Source organism: Lissotriton helveticus, chromosome 4_1 (genome assembly GCF_964261635.1).
Source record: "Lissotriton helveticus chromosome 4_1, aLisHel1.1, whole genome shotgun sequence".
Classification (NCBI taxonomy): domain Eukaryota; kingdom Metazoa; phylum Chordata; class Amphibia; order Caudata; family Salamandridae; genus Lissotriton; species Lissotriton helveticus.
The window spans coordinates 939,874,269-939,898,799 of NC_136063.1; the positions used below are offsets into that span (position 1 = coordinate 939,874,269).

General features: G+C 45.5%; 1 protein-coding gene across 18 annotated transcripts in view; it reads left to right on the forward strand.

Moving 5' to 3' along the window:
* EPB41L3 (erythrocyte membrane protein band 4.1 like 3) overlaps nt 1-24,531 on the forward strand; it is an 860,969-nt gene that overhangs the window by 664,791 nt on the left and 171,647 nt on the right. For all 18 annotated transcript variants that reach the window (XM_078687549.1, XM_078687552.1, XM_078687558.1 and 15 more), the window contains 2 exons: nt 1,108-1,205; nt 19,497-19,672. In XM_078687549.1, the coding sequence (XP_078543675.1) occupies nt 1,108-1,205; nt 19,497-19,672 (274 nt within the window). The remainder of the gene's footprint in view (nt 1-1,107; nt 1,206-19,496; nt 19,673-24,531) is intronic.

Here is a 24,531-nt window from a genome sequence, read left to right on the forward strand (position 1 = left end):
ACCCAAGTGCGGGCGGTGGAGGGGGAGAAAGGGGTGAGGAGGCACGGACAAAGTAGTGCTCACAGTCTAAATAACACAAACCCTACTGTGTAGCACTCTAAGTAAAGGGGCCAGTAGCTATGGGAGGGTACAAATGATGACATGGCCATAATAAGGAGGGACTAACAAGCCTCATAATCAATTAGATGGCAGCATTTACGAAATACAGTGACAAATGCCAATTAAAAACATAGGCAGAGAGTGGGCAGAGCTTCCACGGAGCTTCCACTCCATACTCCATTACTGCATGCCTCGCAGAGAGAGCAGCGCACGCGTGCTGCCGCTATTGGCTCGACCTAAAAAGGAGAAAGAGAAAAAGAAACTACTACTACAAGTGGAGAGTTCTGGGTCAGTCACTAGATGGCAGAATAATGCATAGCATGTGAATCCAGAATATTTTTCAAGCTGCAAAACTACTCCTACTGGCAAGTAACCATTTTGTTATTTACATTTCCATGCATACTTGCACCTCATTACAGAGAATATATGCAAATCTCCAGAGGAAGTCTGTAAATTGAACATTTTGCACTTAAACATGAATTTGATGTCCAATGTGTTATACCATATAATGAAGTGTTGCAATTAAAGCTATGTAGCTAACGCTTGTGATGGTTACGAGGTGCAATGTTAATTGATAACAAACAAAAGCTGTATGTTCTCTTGGTGATACTGTGCTCTACCTGTTTTCTAAATGTTGGCCTTAAGAAGTACTAAAAATGATTGCTAATAATCATCTAGAAGGGCCCGCCTGTAGTGACACTATGTAATAACTAGATATTCACATTCAGTCATTTTGATGATTACCCATAATGTCTCCTGAAAGGCACAGTGATTCACTTATGCAGTGAAAGTTTCATTCCAGACCTCCTCCGCTTAAAGCATTTGATTGGTAACTTTAATATCATTGCGGCTAATATGGCTTGTGTATTGCTGGTGTTGTAGTCAATGGTAGTTTTGTTTTAGTGGCTATGAAGACTATCCCAATTAGATTCAAGTCCAGAAATGATACATTTGATGTAGTAATTGATGAAGTATATATAAAGTAACTTGTATTCTCTCTTTCTATAGTTTGAACAGTTTGAAAGCACCATTGGGTTTAAACTGCCAAACCACCGAGCAGCGAAACGTTTATGGAAAGTATGTGTGGAGCATCATACGTTTTTCAGGTATTCATTCTTATTATTGAGTTTCAGCCAAAAGACGTGCAATAGTTAAAAATAGTGCATGAATATTTTTACTCTTTTTAAGTCTGCTTTCTTAGCTGTACTTCCCTCCACTGGCAGGGATTCATATGCAGTTTATTTCAGGTCATGCAAGACATACTGTTTACAATAAAGGGCGCAGAGCCTGCCCATTGCTTACTATTCGTTAACTTCAGTGTTACTCTTCCTTGCTGCTTCTTAATTGGCAGGCACAGGCCAAGCATCACTTCCGTTTATTTCTATCAAGCATGGGCCAAGCACAGAATGATTCAACTTCATTAGTGCCTGCCCTCTGCTCTTGCTGAGGTTGAGGTACAAGTTCTTCTCCTCCCATCCCACTCCGCCCTACCTCTGACTGGTACTCCCTCCCTCCCCCCCGTACCTCCCTCTTTCTGCTTTTTTTAACACATTGCACAGCAGCACAGACTGCTGTGCAACATGAATTCTTAAAAATGTGCTGTGACGCGGTCAGTGCCGGCCGCATCATAGTACATTTTTTTAATTGACTTCAAGAGTCTCCCAAAGCTCAAAGGTTTTTATTTTCATGGTCAGAGAAGGCGTACACAAAACCTCCAAATTTCAATCTTGCTCAAACTCACTAAATCAGCGCTTCTCCTTTATGCTAAAAATATTAATATGACCGTCAGTGCAATGACTGTGAAGCCAAAATGTGCTTATTTTGCCTGGTTGGTAGTCGTTGGATAAAGAAGCATCATTGCTGCCTCCGTGTGTCATTGGGAAGGTCGTATGACCTAAGATCTGGGTCTCAGTATGTAGTGGGGAGGGGCTCCAAGCCTTCAGGCTCCCTGGGGCTGCTCTGCTCTTTCTCAAGCTGTTCCTGTGGATCTCAGCTATGTCTGTGCTGCCAAGGCATACTGACCTACTTTTGAGAGGCTGAGGGAAGAAGAAAGACAGGGGGGCGGAGGACAACAGAGAGAGAGAGAGCGGGGGGGAGAGAGGAAAAAGGTATGCAGCACGCTATTAGTAGATGGTCACATCAAAACAAAAGGCCTACTTTAGTAAACCCCACCACAGATGCTTCAGAATCGACCAGCTTGTCTTGCACCTCCTTATTGTGTAGCGGAAAATCCGCCTGGGCCTTGGTGCGTTTCATGGCAATAATTATTACCTATGTAGAAACCGGAGAAATCAGGCAGCTTTTTTTCAGAACAACTCCCAAGAATCGTGTAAAATGCCACCAAACTCTCCCTTTTGATAGATACAGTTTGGTTTAGCAGACAGTCCAGACACAGGATTTAAGGGGGTTACCGCCAGGCAGTAAAATGCACAAGAAACGAGCATTGGCAAATCCAGTAGGTCTCACCAATGCAGGATCTATTGGCTTTGTCAATGCTTTTTAAGACATGTTGTACAGCAGCACGTGGTGCTGTGCAACATGGCTTAAAGTCTAGAAAACAAGCGCAATGACGCGGTCTATGCTGACTGCGTCATATCGTTTTTTTCTTGACGTTAATCCATGTTGCACAGCCGCTCATGCTACTTACTGTGCAACATGTCACAAACAAATGACAAGGCCAATAGATCTCGTATATGTGAGACCTGTTGGGTTTGTAAATGTTTGCAAAAGGTTAAAATCAAACTATGCCCATACATTATTCAGCATGAGCCCTTCCCGTGTTCTGTGTGGAGCCTGTTCCACTTACTTTTGGTATCAGAAAGAATTTGACTCTTTGCTTCATTAACCCCTTCGCTGCGGCAGCAATTCCGCCGCAGCGCTAAGGGGGTGGGGCGGCCGCACGGCGCTCGCGTACTCGTGACGGAAGCGCTCCATCACGAGACGCGGTTGCGCTGTGCTTGTTCCGTCACCAGCAGGGTAGGGGTTAAGCAATGTTTTTCCTTGAGTTTACCGAGAAATCTGAAGACACGTTTTGTCTACATTTTAAATGTACTGAATAACTGTCGGTGCAAAACATTCACTATATCTGGGAAAATGTAAACGCTCCATACAGAACTGTAGGTACAAACTAACACGATTTAAGAATTATATTGCAGTGTCTAAAACACCAGCATTCTTGTTTACAAAGCATTGCATTTTAAATGCCACTTTGTGCACTCCACGGACCAGAACCCTAATCTTACTGGCTTACCTTTGGGGTGGGAATGTTCCCTGTATGGTGTACAGTCATCTACTCTGCACTGCGTGCCCAACTCTGGATATATCTAGTACCTCTGTTTGTGGAGCCAGCCTCATGCTTATCTAGCATGTGTGCCAAGACCTGCGCTTGACCTTGACCCGAGACAGGTCTTGGGTCTGACTTGGAGGGGCGCACCATGCAAGACCTTGGAAGTGACAGGATTACTGATCTTGTCACCGGTTCATACGTGAAGCGCAGTGTTGGCAGCTTACCATGTTTTGAATTGTCCTATAATAACCAGGTCTTTTTTGTGTCAGCAGGGTGGAATTATATTGTCTTTTTCCTGCCCCGTTACTAAGCCTTTCTCCTTTTGGGTGGTTAAAAGTTCTATTGACTACTCAAATTTCCCTCTCCTGTGTAGGATATTCTGTCCACAGGGTAGCCTCCTTATTTTCAAAGGTGCTTCCATTTCTCCTTTATTGTTGCTCTTTGTTTAACTTAAGACTACCACTTAGTACCCCAGTAGCACCTGATGTGCAGGCACTTCTATCCGATATCGATGAACTGGCTCGATACATTCCAGGGTTGCAACAACAGCCCCTGGCAGATCTTGTTGCAGGGCTAAGTACACCATCAGGCTTACTTTCTGTTAAACCCCCCTTTTCTTTGCCAGCCCCACTGCATGAGAGACCAAGGGTCAAGACAGTCTGACAGTGGTCACAGATGAGGAGAGATGCTGCCTTGGCAACCGAGAAACAGAACTTGGAATGGGGCTGAGCATTGCACACCTTGAAACACCTCGGGGGAAAAAATCCTCAAATTAGGGCGTTTCCATACTTTTTATCTGAAACTTAATACATTTTAGAGATTCCCTAAAATGATGTTGCTCTTTGTCACTAAACATCTACCAACACAGCCTGTGGTGGTGATAGATGCACGTTTAATCAGAAAATGTGCACTGTTATCCCATTCACTGCAGAACGATGCAGCCCAGGGTCCTTCTCTATGGAGAGGCAATTTCAACAACAATGTAGCAGCTTTTATCCTCAAATCTTTATGTGTTGTTAATTGGAATAATTTCCCTGACATGGCTGATTAAATTAGCCTTTTTTTGCTGACAAAGAATTCAACCAATCTATACAGCAGCAATTGCTCGTCATTCCGGATCTCATTGATGCTTCCACAAGAGCAGTGTCCTTGGTTTTTCCCTGTCCTTTATGTCTATGTCTGCCTCCCTTCTTCAAAACGTGCTGGACCAGGTGATTGATATTACTCAGGAAGTCATTTTGAATTATGAAACAATGACGTTCCTATTATATTCTCTATCTATATCAGGGGAGTAAAATGTACACATATTCCAGAGCATTTCCACATTCCCTTGAGAATTATTGCGACATGACTTAGTTGATATCTGTCTTGGCAGGATGCGGGTCACTTCTCGTCTGCTCCTTTTAGAAGAATAACTCTTCTTTTCAAGCTCAACTCTTCGTTTTAATTTCTTCACATTGGTGACAATTGGGAACATCCGAACAGATTGGAGTTGAGCCGAAGCCCTAAAGACTGTAGAGGCTGCATTTAGAGCCAACATCAAGCTTCAGGAGAGGACTGACTCAAATAGATTTAAAAAAAATGTGCTACCCTTGGAGAATTCTGGCAATATTGATGTTTTTTTAATATGATGTGAGGCAATTGAATATAAGTTATGGGAAAAAGTGAATATAGTATTTAAAAGATTTGCATCGTATTCACAAGCACAAAGTAATGACGAGACCTTTGAGGAATATGTTTTAGCTTTAATCGCTTTAGCAGTGTCATGCACATTTGAGACTATAATTTGTGACAAGATTTTGAGGGGCCAGGAAATGATGAAAACAAAAAGTTGAAAATGTAAAAAAGACTTGGATGGGCATGGAGGCAACTCTGAATGCTACTAAGAATGCTGCTGAGAGCATTGAACAATTTGGAAAACAATCATGACACCGAAGGTCACGGATATTCCTCTTTAAATAATGCTAGGACATTACTAGATGGCAGTGTTGTGAAAAGTCATTAGCAACAATGGCAAGAGGGACAAAGCGACTAATGGATAAGAGGAAAACCATCTGCATCATGTTACATGCATGGCAGTTTTATCATGTAGGAAACTTTGAAGGGTGTCCTGCTACAGACAAATCTGTCATTGTGGCAAAAAATGGGGTCACTTTGAAAGGGTGTACAAGTGAACGTAGAAAACAAATGTATTGTGTCATAGAAAGTAGTGCGGATGTCTCAGTGGTTTTATGTGTGAGTGATAACAAACCAAGAGAGTTTCCTAAATGTATTTATTTATTTATAAATGTTTTGTATGCGTGGATGCACAGTAGGGGGAGATGATGGTAGATGTGTGCTCTTGTTTTAGTGAACTGGGGAAATAGTTGATATTGGAAACATGGGGTAAAAATGATCAGTTACCACCTGATGTTCCACCAGGTGGTTTATGAGGCATACGATTGAATCGTTTGGCTATTTCTGTGTGGATATGGAATTTTGAAGTACAAAATGGAAGATTTATGTGGCCGAAAAGGAAGGTCCCATGCGTGGATGGCCACACTAGCAGGAAATGGGCATTTCTTCAGACAAAAATGCAATGCCGCCCGTGTATGCTATTTGTGAAAGTGATAATAATTGTCAATATGTACTCCTGTTGAGGCAAAATATTTCTAAAGTATTTTAAGAGGAATTAGGAAAATATGCAGAATTTGAATACAAACTCCTACTGATAAAGAATGCAGTGCTTTCTAGAGACAAAGTTTGCAATGTTTCTCTAACACACAGAGGGAAACTCAAAGAAATGCTAGAAGTTGTGTGTGCCAGGGGCATAACTGAATCCATAGAACCTTCACCCAAGGTTGCCTCATGGTAATTTAAAAAAAATGTGTTTGGGAATTAAGATTGTGTATAGATTTATGCAGTCTTAATGAATTGGTCTCTAACCTCATGGGGGCTACTCTATTCTCCACCGTTAATCATGCAAGCAAGATAAAGCTAAAGTTTTAACAGCATTTGTTAACACCTGCGTGACAGTTTCACTTTTGCAGTATGCCTTTCTGACTAATGAGCACATTGTAAGTCTTAAAGAGTTTTTAATGAAGGAAACCTTAGAGGGAGTGACTTCACTGTTCGTTCCCGCATGGTAAATTGTTGGTTGAGTGAGTTGGAAAAAAAGACCTGACTTTGAAATTGATGAAATGAAATTTGTACTTGTAAAGTGCCCTTAAACCCCAACTGGGGTGTCCTGGCGCTGTACGCATACCGCTGTGGAACCCTTCCTGGCTTTTCCCTGTGAAATGTCCACTCCTTGGCACCCCCAAGGTGAAGCCAGGCATCCCAGCGCTGTTGGAGCCATTGTGGAGATTAAGCAAGCTATTGCCCAGAGTTGCGGAGTGAGACCCATGATTAGAATAGGCACCGAGGCGAGAATTATCAGGTCTGAGGAAATTGAGCCCAAGACCCGCCGAGGCAGGGATTGAACCCTGGTCCCGGGCCAGACCTCTGCATCAGGGTCTGCCGCTCTAACCATTGAGCCACACTTCACCACAAGCAATTCTAGAGAAGCAATTGTTTTCTTTCTTTGGTTCCACAGAATTCAACGCTAAATTTGTGAAGAATTACACCATCTAAACTGAACGGATGAGATGCTTGCCAAAGAAAAGATGAGAATGGAATGTGTGAGAGAGATTTAGCAACAACAGGCAGTTGAGAAGCTAAAGAATTAAATGGTGTGTGCTTATTGATTGAGATCGTTTGAAAGTGGTAAAGATTTTGTGGTGGCAGTTGATGGAAGTAGTTTTGGGTTAGGTGCTTTTGTATTACTGCAGGGTGAAGGTGACAAGTGGGTAGTATCATATACCTATGAAACCTCAAGAGTGTCATAACAGAACTGTTCCATCATTAAAAGTGATCTCCTGGTATGTATATGGGCAACAGACACTTCAGGAAATTGGTAGACAATTTGTTCTGAGGAAAGATCACAAACCACTTGTCAGCATGTTTACTCCCAGAAATGGGAGTTCCTTACCAGCTAGATTGGCATGTTTGGATGCCAAGTTCCTGTCCTATCAGTTTACAAATAGAGTATGTTCCAGGAATGATTATTGTGCCTACAGAATGTATGACACATTGTTAATTTCTTCAACTGGGTCAATGCACTAACATAGCTGTGAAGTGTCTTTCACCTTATAAGATGATAATGCATGGAATGGAGTACAGAAGTCATTATTTAGAATATCCAAGGAAATATGGCATATTTAATTGAAGTCAACAACAAGGAGGGACATCGGGGGGACAATATTTATAGGGGTCCAGTGTGCGGTCCCAACAATCTATATAACAAATAGTTGCACACAGTTCCCCTGGGAATGGTGGTTGCGTAGTGCAGGGTGTTGTCTTCCTCTCTTCCTAGGGTGCAACAGGGAAGGGTATCCCTTGTCGGAACTAGGGATGCCTCACACAACAGGCTGGTTTAACGGCTGTTGTCATGTCACCAGCTAGTCGTATCGTGTCATCATCGGCTCCCTGCTCCAACGTCAAGCCGGCGCTGCAATGCCTGACGGGTAGCACGGGGTGCTACACTCTTGTGGAGATCTTTTGTTCCTTGCCGGTGGATGTAAGGGTGTGAGGGCCCTAGTGAGTGAAGTTGTGAGCGTGGGTGAGGTGAGTTAAAAAAGGTTGGTGTGGTCTACTGCTTTGTCTTTAATCGTGTAGTTCACCACCTTAATAAAAAGTGAGGGGCAATGGGACTGCAGTAGTTACGAGAAGTCAGTCCCGTTCAACCCTCAATCGTGAATAGGTCGACATGTTTCATGCCCTATTGGCAATTCTTCAGGACCAAAACAGTGCTCATAAACTTAGTGAGATGCCCCGTATCAGGCTGAGGCATCTAAAGGATACAACCTGTGTGGTTGCCGGATCCGGCCAGAGAGGGGTTCCTGCATCAAGAGGATGCCCTGTGGGGAGAGAAGAAGACTTCAACTTTTGATTCAGTTCCCCACGTTGCCCATTCAGGGGGATGCTACTAGATTACGGTGAAGTAATATATGGTAATAGGCAGAGGAGAGGGGGAAGACACAGGTTGGATACTACGCATAAAAGGGTTAGTGGGGTTCACTTAAAAACAAACAAAGCTGGGTAAGGACTGCCAGCAGACATTAGGTGTCTTAACGTACACGTAGTGTTTAAAAATGAGGAAGGATCTAACGCTAGCCAGCGTTATTGCTGCAACTAGGGTGAAAGCACAACGTACAGAGTATGGCAACGACTTACCCTTTATGGCGGTCGTCAGTGCCCCAAAGCTGCTCCCGTGGGGTCTGCGGAAATGGGGTAGTTATCTGGAGGGTATAAGGACATGACGTCAGGGGTGAATAGCCCCAGCGGGGGGGTGTGTTTTTGGGTGGGTAAGTGTGCATGTCCCGTCTCGTAGGACAGAAAAAGGGGGGAGGAGTCAGCGGCCTAGGTTAGGTCCGCGGAGGTCCCACCGGGTCCCAGTGGGTCCAGGACGATCACACCACCCTGGGGGGTCGCCGCAGCCAGGAGGGGCACCAGAGGCAAGGAGCGGCGGTGATCCGCTGCTCTCAAAGGGCGATGGATGGTGGGATGGTCGCCCCTGGCCACCAGCCGCGTCAGCCCTCACGAGGAGCACTCACGGTAGTGCAAGTCAGCTCTCATCCTAGCGGTCGGAAAGCCCGCACGCTCAAGAACCCGGTGCCCCAACTCTGTAGACGGCCTCGGAGGGGGCCGATGCCAGTGGTCCCTAGGGGGTGGAGGGAACACGCCGGGGGCCCAACCAGGGCGTCAGGGCTCCTAGCGGTGCAGGCGCCCGTTTCGCAACCAACAAACGACCCGTGCCCAACACCTTACCTCAGCAGAGCGGGCGGGTGACATCTGCACCTAGACCCACGTCCCAGCGCGGAGAGTCGCCAAAAAAGCAGCCGTGGCTGGTTGCTCAAGGCGCTCGCTGTTAAGAGTTCTGGTGAATGCCGGGGGCGTGTCAGGTCAGCTGCCCAGTGTCCGCGGCGCCCCGACAATACGTCAGAGCGTCTAGGTGTCGGTGCCCGCCGCCATCTTGGAGAGGGGAGAGTTGAGAGAACGGAAGGCAGTGCAGTCGGCAACATGACTGTCTCCTATGAGCCGAGGCAACCATTATGCAATGTTACAGGTACTGAAGTTATATCATGGCTCTGAGGAGTTTGACCAGCCAGGGTCGTGAGAGAATGGAGAAAATCAAGGTGCAGTCATGTGTGCTGGGTGGCTGAAAGGGCTGAGTGGCGCCCCGTCAGCAGTTGGAACGGGGAGTCCTAGTGGTATTAGGGGGTCATTGACCAGAGAAGCAATAGTGCAAGCCTACAAATGATCACCAAGTCATCAAGATGATGTATACCCGGGAGGTAGATGCCTAGGTGGATCCCGCTGGGGGTGTGAGTGGGCAAATGTGGGATTAGGGAATTAGCTGTACAACCCAAGTGTGGTATTGCATAGGTCATAGCAGCAGGCTGGAAGGTTGACAAGCACGCATGTACACAGCTGGAGAGCAAGAGTCTATCTAGCTAGAGTGTTCCACGGGACGGAGTCATTCAAGCCCTCAGTATCTAAGTGTAGACGGTGCACCCATCTTTGTTCCATCCTAAAGAGAGCCTGTTGGTTTAATGAAGGATGCCATTCTAGCACGACCCATTGGATGCCCTCAGCTGCATGCTCCTTTTCATGGCAATGTGCATATAGGCGAGTTTGTGTCTTTTTGCAGCGAATGTTGCTGTTATGTTCCATAACTCGTATTTTTACTGGGCGGGTCGTCATCCCAATGTACTTAAGTCCGCAAGGACAGGTCAGCATGTAAATACAGTTACTGCTGTTGCAATTGGTGTGTCGGTTCAGGCACCAAGTGAACGTATCAGAGAGTCGGACTGATTTAGTTGGTGTTGTTTGTGGACACACCACACAGTTGCCACATCGATAATGTCCCATGACAGGGGGCAGGTCCCACAGAGTGTTCTGCGGACGAATAGGAGTTTTCTTTGGTCGGGTGTGGACAAGTTGGTCCTTCAGGCTGCTGGTTCTTTTGAAAGCGAACCGAGGACGAGGGATGTCCAAAGACACAGAGTTCAGAATACCCCAGTGTGCGTTTACTGTTCTCTTGATGTAGGGCGAATTTTTCGTGAAGGATGTCACGCAAGTGATGATGTCCTCGCTTTCTTTGCTGTGAGTTTCCAGAAGGGATTCCCTGTTGTTGTTCTGGGCTCTCTTCATGGATCGTTTCAATAGCTTGGTCGGGTAACCCCTGTCTTGGAGTTTGTGTTGTAGGGATTGCGCCTCCCGCTGGTAATCGGAGATGGCGGTACAGTTTCTCCGGAGTCTAAGAAATTGTCCAAACGGTAGACTGTCCCTCAATGCCTTGGTGTGGTGGCTATTGTAGAGCAAGAGACTGTTCCTATCGGTCTCTTTTTTGTAGAGAGTGGTGGTTATGCCCGTGGGGCCCAACAGAATTCTTAGATCCAGGAACGGTATGGAGTGCTCAGCGATCGTCCCACTGAACTTCAGAAAGGGGTCCTGTTGGTTGATCCAGGAGCAGAAGGCGTCGCAGCTCGTGCGGTCCCCCTTCCAGAAGATCAGGATGTCGTCTATATAGCGGCGCCACAGGGACAGATTCTCCAGGAACGGGTTGCGTTCTGGGGAGTAGATGAAATGGTTCTCGAATGTTGCCATGTATATACAGGCAACGCTCGGCGCGAAGGTCGAACCCATCGATGTCCCCCGGACCTGGTGGTACAGCTGGGTGTCGTACCGGAAGAAGTTTTCCGTTAGAGCTATGTTGGCCAGTTCCATAACAAATGAGATGGGGGTGTGAGATGTCCATTCCTCCAGTCTCAGGGTGGACTCGACTGCCTCTAGAGTAGCCTGTTGTGGGATGTTCGTATACAACGCTTCCACGTCTAGGGTCAGGAGTAGGTCCACATCAGTGCTGCCGTCCATCTCATCAATTAAGCGAAGGACATCCCTGGTGTCTTGAAGATATGAGGGTATTTTCTTCACTACCGGCTGAAAGAAAGTGTCACAAAACTGAGACAGGGGTTCCAGCAGGGAGCCGATGCCGGAGACTATCGGTCTACCAGGGACAGGGGTGGTGCCTTTGTGGATTTTGGGGAGGGTGTAAAAATACGGTGTAATGGGTTCCGGAGTCGTGAGGAAGTCAGCTTCTCTCTTGGTGATCCATTCATTGACCTCCCCTTCAATCACTAGACTCATAATGGAAGTGGCCAAGCGTTTGGTCGGATCCACAGAGAGGGGCCTGTAATGAGTCGTGTTCGAGAGCTGTCGTCTGCATTCCAGGTCGTAGTCGTGGCGATCCTGTAGGACTGTGGCTCCCCCTTTGTCTGCTGGTTTTATCACAATCGCACCATCATTACCCAAGGTGGCTGAGGCTTGTCTTTCCGCATTTGACAAATTGTGGAATTGGTTAATATGTGGTTTTTGTTTGAGGCTGGAGAGCACCGCTCGCTCAAAAGTTAGGACTTCTGGAGGGACCATCCCATCAGTGGGGGTGAAGGTAGACGGTTTCCTGAGGCCGGAATCCAGTGCGGGGGGTTGTGTTGTCCCATCGAAGAAAGCTCGTAAACGTATCTTCCTGTATATACATGGCAACATTCGAGAACCATTTCATCTACTCCCCAGAACGCAACCCGTTCCTGGAGAATCTGTCCCTGTGGCGCCGCTATATAGACGACATCCTGATCTTCTGGAAGGGGGACCGCACGAGCTGCGACGCCTTCTGCTCCTGGATCAACCAACAGGACCCCTTTCTGAAGTTCAGTGGGACGATCGCTGAGCACTCCATACCGTTCCTGGATCTAAGAATTCTGTTGGGCCCCACGGGCATAACCACCACTCTCTACAAAAAAGAGACCGATAGGAACAGTCTCTTGCTCTACAATAGCCACCACACCAAGGCATTGAGGGACAGTCTACCGTTTGGACAATTTCTTAGACTCCGGAGAAACTGTACCGCCATCTCCGATTACCAGCGGGAGGCGCAATCCCTACAACACAAACTCCAAGACAGGGGTTACCCGACCAAGCTATTGAAACGATCCATGAAGAGAGCCCAGAACAACAACAGGGAATCCCTTCTGGAAACTCACAGCAAAGAAAGCGAGGACATCATCACTTGCGTGACATCCTTCACGAAAAATTCGCCCTACATCAAGAGAACAGTAAACGCACACTGGGGTATTCTGAACTCTGTGTCTTTGGACATCCCTCGTCCTCGGTTCGCTTTCAAAAGAACCAGCAGCCTGAAGGACCAACTTGTCCACACCCGACCAAAGAAAACTCCTATTCGTCCGCAGAACACTCTGTGGGACCTGCCCCCTGTCATGGGACATTATCGATGTGGCAACTGTGTGGTGTGTCCACAAACAACACCAACTAAATCAGTCCGACTCTCTGATACGTTCACTTGGTGCCTGAACCGACACACCAATTGCAACAGCAGTAACTGTATTTACATGCTGACCTGTCCTTGCGGACTTAAGTACATTGGGATGACGACCCGCCCAGTAAAAATACGAGTTATGGAACATAACAGCAACATTCGCTGCAAAAAGACACAAACTCGCCTATATGCACATTGCCATGAAAAGGAGCATGCAGCTGAGGGCATCCAATGGGTCGTGCTAGAATGGCATCCTTCATTAAACCAACAGGCTCTCTTTAGGATGGAACAAAGATGGGTGCACCGTCTACACTTAGATACTGAGGGCTTGAATGACTCCGTCCCGTGGAACACTCTAGCTAGATAGACTCTTGCTCTCCAGCTGTGTACATGCGTGCTTGTCAACCTTCCAGCCTGCTGCTATGACCTATGCAATACCACACTTGGGTTGTACAGCTAATTCCCTAATCCCACATTTGCCCACTCACACCCCCAGCGGGATCCACCTAGGCATCTACCTCCCGGGTATACATCATCTTGATGACTTGGTGATCATTTGTAGGCTTGCACTATTGCTTCTCTGGTCAATGACCCCCTAATACCACTAGGACTCCCCGTTCCAACTGCTGACGGGGCGCCACTCAGCCCTTTCAGCCACCCAGCACACATGACTGCACCTTGATTTTCTCCATTCTCTCACGACCCTGGCTGGTCAAACTCCTCAGAGCCATGATATAACTTCAGTACCTGTAACATTGCATAATGGTTGCCTCGGCTCATAGGAGACAGTCATGTTGCCGACTGCACTGCCTTCCGTTCTCTCAACTCTCCCCTCTCCAAGATGGCGGCGGGCACCGACACCTAGACGCTCTGACGTATTGTCGGGGCGCCGCGGACACTGGGCAGCTGACCTGACACGCCCCCGGCATTCACCAGAACTCTTAACAGCGAGCGCCTTGAGCAACCAGCCACGGCTGCTTTTTTGGCGACTCTCCGCGCTGGGACGTGGGTCTAGGTGCAGATGTCACCCGCCCGCTCTGCTGAGGTAAGGTGTTGGGCACGGGTCGTTTGTTGGTTGCGAAACGGGCGCCTGCACCGCTAGGAGCCCTGACGCCCTGGTTGGGCCCCCGGCGTGTTCCCTCCACCCCCTAGGGACCACTGGCATCGGCCCCCTCCGAGGCCGTCTACAGAGTTGGGGCACCGGGTTCTTGAGCGTGCGGGCTTTCCGACCGCTAGGATGAGAGCTGACTTGCACTACCGTGAGTGCTCCTCGTGAGGGCTGACGCGGCTGGTGGCCAGGGGCGACCATCCCACCATCCATCGCCCTTTGAGAGCAGCGGATCACCGCCGCTCCTTGCCTCTGGTGCCCCTCCTGGCTGCGGCGACCCCCCAGGGTGGTGTGATCGTCCTGGACCCACTGGGACCCGGTGGGACCTCCGCGGACCTAACCTAGGCCGCTGACTCCTCCCCCCTTTTTCTGTCCTACGAGACGGGACATGCACACTTACCCACCCAAAAACACACCCCCCCGCTGGGGCTATTCACCCCTGACGTCATGTCCTTATACCCTCCAGATAACTACCCCATTTCCGCAGACCCCACGGGAGCAGCTTTGGGGCACTGACGACCGCCATAAAGGGTAAGTCGTTGCCATACTCTGTACGTTGTGCTTTCACCCTAGTTGCAGCAATAACGCTGGCTAGCGTTAGATCCTTCCTCATTTTTAAACACTACGTGTACGTTAAGACACCTAATGTCTGCTGGCAGTCCTTACCCAGCTTTGTTTGTTTTTAAGTGAACCCCACTAACCCTTTTATGCGTAGTATCCAACCTGTGTCTTCCCCCTCTCCTCTCCCTATTACCATATATTACTTCACCGTAATCTAGTAGCATCCCCCTGAATGGGCAACGTGGGGAACTGAATCAAAAGTTGAAGTCTTCTTCTCTCCCCACAGGGCATCCTCTTGATGCAGGAACCCCTCTCTGGCCGGATCCGGCAACCACACAGGTTGTATCCTTTAGATGCCTCAGCCTGATACGGGGCATCTCACTAAGTTTATGAGCACTGTTTTGGTCCTGAAGAATTGCCAATAGGGCATGAAACATGTCGACCTATTCACGATTGAGGGTTGAACGGGACTGACTTCTCGTAACTACTGCAGTCCCATTGCCCCTCACTTTTTATTAAGGTGGTGAACTACACGATTAAAGACAAAGCAGTAGACCACACCAACCTTTTTTAACTCACCTCACCCACGCTCACAACTTCACTCACTAGGGCCCTCACACCCTTACATCCACCGGCAAGGAACAAAAGATCTCCACAAGAGTGTAGCACCCCGTGCTACCCGTCAGGCATTGCAGCGCCGGCTTGACGTTGGAGCAGGGAGCCGATGATGACACGATACGACTAGCTGGTGACATGACAACAGCCGTTAAACCAGCCTGTTGTGTGAGGCATCCCTAGTTCCGACAAGGGATACCCTTCCCTGTTGCACCCTAGGAAGAGAGGAAGACAACACCCTGCACTACGCAACCACCATTCCCAGGGGAACTGTGTGCAACTATTTGTTATATATATTTAATTGAAGGAAAATGTGTAAAATAATTTGGTGCTTGGATATCTGGCTAAAGGTTGGCACGAAGAGCATAAACTAAGTGCAGAACTATGTGCTATTTTAAAGTGAAAGATTAGCTGATGTAATGTGATGGTCTTTACGGTGAGAGGGATATAAGGTTGCCCCTACAGTGAATTTAAATAAGATTTTCAATATAGGGCATGAAGAATGCTTGGGGAAACCTGACAGGAAGATGTGGCTTAGAGAATTATACTGGTGCCGGGTATTGATTGATTAATGGATGAATGGAAGAGGGAATGTGCCATCTGTGAAAGCAGTGATTTGTCAAGCCTTTTATTAAGAATATTCTGCAGTGAAATGTGCCCCTGGCCAATAAAGGAAGCTAGAAATTGATGCCTTGCTCCTATTTTATGTAATTCATAGAGGAGAAGCTTTTGCGTTTGTATTAGTGGATTACTTGAAAGTGGCCAGAGGTAAGTAAGTGTTTTGTAGTGAAGGATCGCCGGGAGAATTTGTTTTGGAAAGTTGTTCCCAATTTTCGAGTCGGGAATTAAAGTAGTATTTAACCAGGTGTGGTATAGTGTACAAGAAAGCAGCAGATTAATACCCGCAGTCAAACTGTCAAGATGATGGATTGAATACATTAGTAATATAATCTAATTAGATGGCAGTGTAGTGTGGATTGGAGGAAAGCACTCTAGCCCACCCTGTTGACCTACTGGACTGTACCCAATTCTCTACCTGGTGTTATGAGTTTTGAATTTCTGTGAGGAAGAAAACACAGTTCCAAATGTATTTCATGGTGACTCAAAGAGTGCATTACGGGAAGTGGTCGAGCAGATTTAAAAAAGGATATGGAACATGCTGAGAAATGTCAGGATAAGGAAGTATGTGAATAAAAAGAGAGGAAAGCTACAAGGTATTGCTACAAAACGAGTGAGTTCATTCAAATTACGTTTCCTGTTGACCAAGGAAGAGGTTTACCTAGGAGACCTGACCTGATAGAGTTGGAGAGGAAGTTAGTTCTGAAATTTGAATAGACATCACTGTTTTATGTAGCTTGTTGGGTAGATAGTAATGTATTTTAGGATGGGCCATTAGGTGCTGCTCAAGATACATGGTATGGGGTTCTTGACAAACTTGTTCCAGTAATGGCAGTGAGGCAATAGGTGCCTAGATCTAAGATTTGTGAGATGTCTAGTTCCAGACCCAATGATATCAGGGAGAGTGTTCGCATTCGACGTATGACTGATAAGCTCAGTGAGTTTAACCGTTTTGTTAGTGTGCTATTGTGACTGATTTTAGTGTTAGTGTGTTTTGATGTTGATTTGTGCCTGGTGTAGTGTGTCAGCGGGTTATTTTCTGTTGTTTTTGTTGCGAGGGAAGTTTTTTGTATTTTCTGTCTGTATCAGTGTCATGAAGTTGGGGGAGTAGAATGTACATATATTCTACAGTGCTTCCACATTCCATTCAGAATTATTGTGATATAACTCCTAATCGGTGGATATCTGTCTGAGCAGGCTCCTGGTTACTTCTGATCTGCTCCTGTTGGAAGAATGAACACATCTTTTCTAATTAGCTCCTTGTTGTAATTTCTTTACAGCTCCCCATCAGTGTAAACCAGAAGCCATTGTGGTGTTGGGTAGTGCTTTGAGACGTGTAAGGAAGAATATGAGAGGGCTAGGCAAGAAAAGGAGAGTGGTGTTGGACATTAAAGTGGAAACAGTTAATACACAGATCAGGAGAGAGACGTGGGGTGTGATAAGGAAGGGGGAGCAAGGCAGTACATAGAGAGAGGGCAAAGAAAAACTACAATGAGGAGTTGGTCGAAAGCTGTTTGAGAGAGGCTTGCAGAGAGGAAAACTAAACTGATTACTCTCTTGTCTGATTCCATCCTACTCATTATGCAGATCTGAGCAAGGCCATGAATTGAACTTTTCTGTATACATTAGCTATTATGACCCTGAAGCAGTTTCAGCTACTCCTATTCCATACACTACTTGGCGATCTCAATGAAGCTGCCAAGCTTAAGCATCTAAACCTGGCTCCCATTCATGCAACCATTCTGCAAAATAATTGGTTAAGCTCTTGGTCTCCTGAGGCACAGTATGAGCAAGAGACCCAATGCACCAGTTCCAAAGGCAAAGATTCACCAACTCTTTGTATAGAATTCTGTTTTTTATCAGTAGGTTTTAGAGGAGAATATTACCACCCTACATGCCACGTTAATGATGTTCCTTATTTAATTATCAAAGAGATTAAGGCTATTCGCCTGTGATTGGCACCTTTTACCCACTCCTCATTAGACATCTGCTGTGTTGACATAGAAGCAACTTGAGGACATTTTGATATTTTGCTACAGTTGTTGCCAGAATAGGAGTTGCACATAGCTGTATCACTGTTGGTAATCTCACCTTTTGAAATACTAGCTTGTAGTGCAGTAGAGGCTTGCACGTAAGAGCGGTAAGGCGGGGGCGGAATGGGGGTGTTGGAAGGCGACAGATTAAGTAATATTAAAATAAATAAATAAAACCACTTCCTTTGCGTTTGCCGCATTGCCACGTCGGTGATGCGGCGAGCGCAAAGGAAGTGATTTTATTTATTTAATATTACTTATCCTGTCTGTCAACTTCCACCATTCTTCAACCCGCCCGCCCACAGCTCTTACCGGTGCGAGCTACCATTGCTGAAGTGTACCACTTGTTGCCTATCACATCTTTTATTTCTAGATTTTGATTTAGGTTTCCCACATTAACCAAGCTATCAGTGGTGGCTGGTGACATTTCAAAGTGGTGGGGCGAGCAAACATGCTGTACAGAAACACCCAGGCTGGTGCTGTTGAGGCAGGTTCCTTTTCTGCACGCACAATGCTTCCAAACCTTTCCTTGTGTTTTAAAATCCACAAGTCTCCTGTGTACATAAAATGGCCCACCTGCAGATCGCCAAGTCATTCTCTGATGGTCATGCCTGTCTTGCTCTGTGTGCTCCCTCTATGTGCGGCTCAGTGACACACTGGCCTATGGTGTCCTACATCCACGGTCACTTAGTCAGGGCCTATAACAAGTGAGTGTTGTTGCAGGACAGGAATGCGTGCGTCCTGTAAAATATTTCACTGTGAATTGATTTGCTGCAGAAATGGAGCAGTCATTGCTGCTCGAGATCACAATGCTGGGGAAGTCAGCACCGGAAATCCTGATCTTTGGGTTCACATTCAGAAAATATCCTAATGCACCTTCTTGTCTGCTATAGAAATATTGAGGAGCCTTTAGCTGACCAAACTGCAGGTATATTTCATTCACGATGTGATTTTTAAATTATGAAATAGTACGTAGACATGCCAAATCACAGTTGCGGCAGGCATGACAGGCGGTGGGGGGTGGGGGATTGGGGGTGGAAATGTGGTCATTGCGGGGGGGAGGGCTTTAATTAAAAAAAAAATTCTTACCATCCCGCGCCACCTCAGCTTCTAGATGGTTCCGACTCCGGCCGTCCTGCGTGTTTGAATTCCATTTCCTGCAGCTCTCATCATCATCACAGGAAAGGCAGCCTCGCTCCCTCCCTCCCCACCACCAATCACAAAGCTGCAAAAGCAGCATTGTGATTGGTGAGACACAGCGGAGAGCCCCCACGCCGGGCCATTTTCTCTATGTTGGCTGCTGCATGCAGCAGCCTACATAAAGAAAAAGGGAGAGTGGGCGGTCCTGCTCGAGGGCACTGGGGGAGTGGTTTTCCCACTGTTGTGGGTACTGACTATTTGGTCAGCCCCAGTGGGCAAGCCACTCCCCCCCTGCCCTCGAGCAGGACTGCCCACCCCCAACCAGGAACTTCTACTTTCTCGCAGTGCGAGAAGCTGAAACATAAATGGTGGTAGTTATTACCATTTATGTTTCTGCCTTCTCGCACTGCGAGAAAGCAGTGGGACGATGCCCCCACGCCCCATTGGGGTCCCCGCCACTGCAAGCTATACATTTGGAAAGCCCTTTATCTTTTCAAAATGTTATTATAGCTGAATTTCCGTTTATAAGACAAATGTAATCCTATTGTTTTAAACGCTTTATGGAAATAATTACAAATTTGTTCGTTTTGGTATAATGTTTGAATTTTTTTTGTGGTTTAGACTCCTGTTGCCAGAGACACCGCCAAAGAAATTCCTCACATTGGGTTCCAAATTCCGCTACAGTGGAAGGACGCAGGCCCAGACGAGAAGAGCCAGTGCACTGATAGACCGGCCAGCCCCTTATTTTGAACGTTCCTCCAGCAAACGTTACACTATGTCCCGCAGTTTGGATGGAGGTAAGATGGTTTGAGTACCATAAACAAGTTTGGTTGAAAGATATGGTCAGGTGGCTGATTGTTTTCCAAATTAGCGTGTAAATACTCTGTATACAGGCTAATCCCTTTTTTTATTGTGAATACATATTCTGTGTTGTTGCTTAGAATAGTTCATTTACTGTGAGCAAATATTTTTGCTGATGTTCTGTGTATTTACCCCCCCCCCCCTAGAACAAACAAAAAATCCATACCAAAATATGTATACAGGACTGAACAATTTCTATTGACTGTCCGTGCAATTCAAAAACATAACAGGCATACATAAATAATGGAAATTTTGTGTTAATGTGCATCTCAGAAATCTAATTGAAAGCATTTAACTTTACTGTGGTCCTTTGCAACCTGTGATAAATACATTTTATAATTAATCTTTTGCATTTTGACTTCCTAGTGTTCAAAAGAATAGTGCCCCTGAGGCTTAGTGGCCTTTTTATTCTAATCCAGCTGGATGAGGAGCACAGGGTGGTCCGTTTGTACACCATCTCATCTCAAGTGTGTGGATAGGTTTCATGTGAGAGGTTTTATTTTGACATATGACAATATCTGTTGTGTAGATGACTCTTATAAGATGAGTAGTGGCTTCTCTAGAGGTGGGTCAGATGCGGCTCATGCTCAAGCACTATTTGTTCTGCACCGCTTGCACCCCTCCACCACGGTTGCTGAATGTACCATGAGGTGGCACAGCAAAACACAAACAATCACTACACCTTACCACACACATTATTTTGTCCAACCACCTCTCATTGCAATGCAGTGTTGTTTGCTTAAAATCTTTGAATCTGCCTTGGTTTGTATGTGTGTATATATATCATATCAAAATGTAAATATATAGTTTTAATAAATTGGCTTACTGGTTGGGGGGGTGAAACCCTACTCAACCGGGAAACACAATCGTTGTCAGGATGCAGCCACAAGCAAATCCTAAATTCACCTGTGCTCACCCTTCGGGTAGCTTGGCATAGAGCAGTCACAAAGCTTAACTCAGACGCAATGTCTAAAGCATTTGGCAACACTTCACACAATAACACAGTGAAATCACACCACACAGAACCTCACTTCAGATTACAAAAATAGAGCAATTTGTAATAAATAAAACAAGACCAAAACGTCAGAATTCCAATCAGTAGATCTGGAGCTATGCAATTTTAAAGATTTCAGTGAAAATTTCACCAAAAAAGCACCCAGCAGCAACTTTGGATAGCTGGTTGCACCGGAATTGGACAAGATCACACATTCAGTCCAACCGCGATCGAGTGCGGGCCGGCTGCAGGGACCCAGATAAGCCAGCTGAACAAGAGTATGTTAAATCCTGGTTGCGGAGCCTTGCTAGGTACTGCCCAAGGATGCGTTGCACAGCAGAGCCTATACATCAGTCCCAAGGTACGAAGGGCGGTCCTATGTCATTGTTGAAGATCCAGCCGACGAAGGCTTGCGATGCAAATTATGGCATCAAGGATGTGTCCTGCTATTGAGGCGATGCATTGGTTCTGATGAGCTGAGAGGCTGCAATGCGAGAACCTGCGTCATTATCGATGCTACCATCAAAGAGCGGTTTGCGATGTGAGGACCTGCATCAGTGAAACTTCGTACAGTGGTCGTTCTGATGCGGGCTGCTAGGTCAATGTGGCATCCTCGCATCAGTGGCGATTTCTCGGTTCTGTTCAGGGTTGCTCCGGGCAGCAGAGGAGATGCGTTGGTTCTGCTGGATCTCCAGATGAGCTGGCAGAGCACCTTAAGGTCCACTTCCAAGGGTCCAGGGCTGAAGTAGCACACCTTGGCAGGGTTGAACTCACAGATGGGGGAGTCCAGGAGCGGTTCAGCGTTGTTGAAGCATTCTGTCCCTGCGGCTCCAGTCCGGAGTCCAACCAACTAGCCCTTTGAGTCACTTTGGGGTCCTGGGTTCAACAGATGCAGGCCCAGTTCTTCTCACCGAGGCAAGCGGTAGCAGATCTGCACAGCAGGGCAGCAGTCCTTCAGAGCAGCAGTCCAGCAGAATGGCAATCTTCTCAGCAACACAGCAGTCTTTCTTCATGGCAGAGTATCTACAAAACAAAAGTGTTCTCAAGAGTTGATGTCTGAGGTCCAATATTTATACCAAGTTCTGCCTTTGAAGTTTGAGAGACTTCTAGAGGTTTCCCCTTGAAGTCCCCAGGCATCCTGCCTTCCCTGTCCTGGCTCTAGACTAGGTACAGGAGATATGCAGCACCTTGTGTGCAGGTAAGACACAGGCAATTCAAGTGTAAGGGCTGTGCCCAGTTTCGCCCTCCCTTCCTGCCAGTGATGCCCTATCCAGGTACACCTAAGCACTGTTTTGTGTGTGGCTGCCTAGGAGGATTATACAAAATCCAACTGTTGGCTAGACCCAGCCATGTGGCCCGGAGAAGTCTACAAGCTAAGGCAGCAAAATGTTAACTTTCTAAAAGTGAAGTAGGTGGGGCATGCACTTCAAGATAATCCAAAAATTAAAGAAGTTTAAGTGAAAAGTAGGTCAGCTTTCCACGTGCAAACAGGGTATCGCTTACTAAGCCAAAATTGTAACTCAAAAGTATTAAACAAGGCACCACCGCTGGGTAACGTTCCCTGACTGCACAGCAAGGTATTCAAGGAAATGGAGTAATCTGAGTTAGTCAACTATAATCAAAAATTCAAATTGCAAATTCAATTTAATTCATTTGTTGTGGTTGATCAATCATCAAAATCAAGATTTCACCTAATTGAATATCATAACAATGACTTTGGTATATCATATTGATTCAAATCTAATGCAATTCGGGCAATCATAGCCCTTCATCAGGGGGATATGCGCCTGAAAATAATGAAGCAGAAGGACATCAATCACTCAAAGGTATATATGCAAACAAATTGAAATGTGCAATTCCCAGTCATAAAAACGTGATACTTCATGCGTAACTTAAATTAAACCAGAGCAGTGATAAAATTGGCCCAAATTAGATTATAGCGTAAACAAAATGTACATCAATGAGCAAGCCTGTTCAGATATTCAGGTTCAGGCGAGACTGTTTCGAAAAGATGAAGATATGTGCAACGTGTTTCTAAGGGTGAATATTTGTGACCAAACTAGCAATTAAAAAATAAACTAATTAACGGTGCGCCAATAAAAACAAACGATAACTTCAGCCCTTGTAAAAATCTTACCATTGTGAGTAGACAAACAAGCATTTGCGTCTTAGTCAGACGTCAGACGGAAGTGAAGCGAATGCCGATTATGGGTTGGAACAAATACACTTGGTTAGAAGAAGGACCACATAGAAAGGAAACGAAAGTGTAGAAGAAAAAAAGGTACCATCTTCAAATGAAGAAATGGACATGAATAGAGAATGTTAATTGTATGTGTGAAACGGAAAATGAAATATGATAGGTATGAATACTCATCAAATCACGTACAGAACATCAATGAATTATCAGAAAAAAATAAGAGCAGACCAGTAAATAAGCTAGTAGTGAACGAAAATATCATTAAAAAAGAACAATAAGTAGTGACGACTCTAACACAGATCAAGGGCGTATAGACAGATCTTGCAAAGATAATTAGCTAGAAACCTTTCAAATCGATATAACGTATATCACAGAAAACAACTCTATTCCAAATGATCATTAAGTCCATTAGGCATAAGACTGTCCAGTAGTTTAATTCAGTAGATTTCCCTCTGTAAAAGATGTTTACGATTGTTTCTGCCTTCACACGGGATTACAGTGCGCAATATCAAGATAACGGGCTGACTAATATTGTGTTTCAACATCATGAAATGTGAGTCTATAACTGATTTTGTATTGTTAGTCCTGATGTTGCTTTTGTGTTCATTCAATCTAATTTTTATTTTATGTTCGGTTTTGCCTACATATGCCATGCCACAGGATAATTTTAATAAGTACACTACATTCTTAATGTCACAATTAGCAGTCACTCGTAATTTGAATTTGCTGCCTTTGCGAGGGTGAGTTATGTACTTTCCTTTTATGATGTTGTTACAGTTATTGCAATTCGTGCTTGGAACAGTGCCTTTATAGGGATGGTGAACATTTTTTGTTGTGTGTGTAGACAACATTTCTTTGATGCTTTTGCTGCGTTCATAAGCGAAAAAGGGAAATTCTGCAAAAATACCATTGAAGTCAGATTCAGTTTGTATCATTGGCCAATATTTAAGAATTAATCTTTTGAATTTCAAACTTTGTGTAGAAAATTAAGACACTAACACAGTACAGTTCTTTTTGTCTGGTTTCTTTGTAGGCATCTAGAGTTGTTCACTTGATTTATAAGAGGAACACTGCAAAGCACTCTCCAGTATTCCAGAGGGGTATCCTCTGTCACTGAATCTTTGAACCATGTCAGTTAGGTTTGTTGAGAGTCTGTCAGAGTTAGATACAATTCTTTTGACTCGAAGTAGATGAGAATATGGCCAGTGATTTTTTAGGGAAGACTGGTGACAGCTGTGATAGTGCAATAGGTTGTTATGGTCAGTCTCTTTCCTGTAAATATCAGTTTCCAGTCGATTCCCACTTTTTGAGACTGACGCATCCAAGAAACTAATCATGGTGTCACTGGAATTGTGTGTGAATTCAATATGGTTGTTAATGGAATTCAAGTGCTCGATGGCTAATGATAGCTCCTTGCTAGATCCCTTCCATAGCATGAACATTTCATCAATGTATCTAACAAACATAACAAGAGTGTTAGTCCATGAGTAATTAGTCAAAATGTGATCATGTTCTAACTTATGCATAAATAGATTAGAATAGCAAGGTGCTGCATAATTGCCCATGGAAGTACCAGTAAGCTGCAAAAAGTACTTGATAGTCCA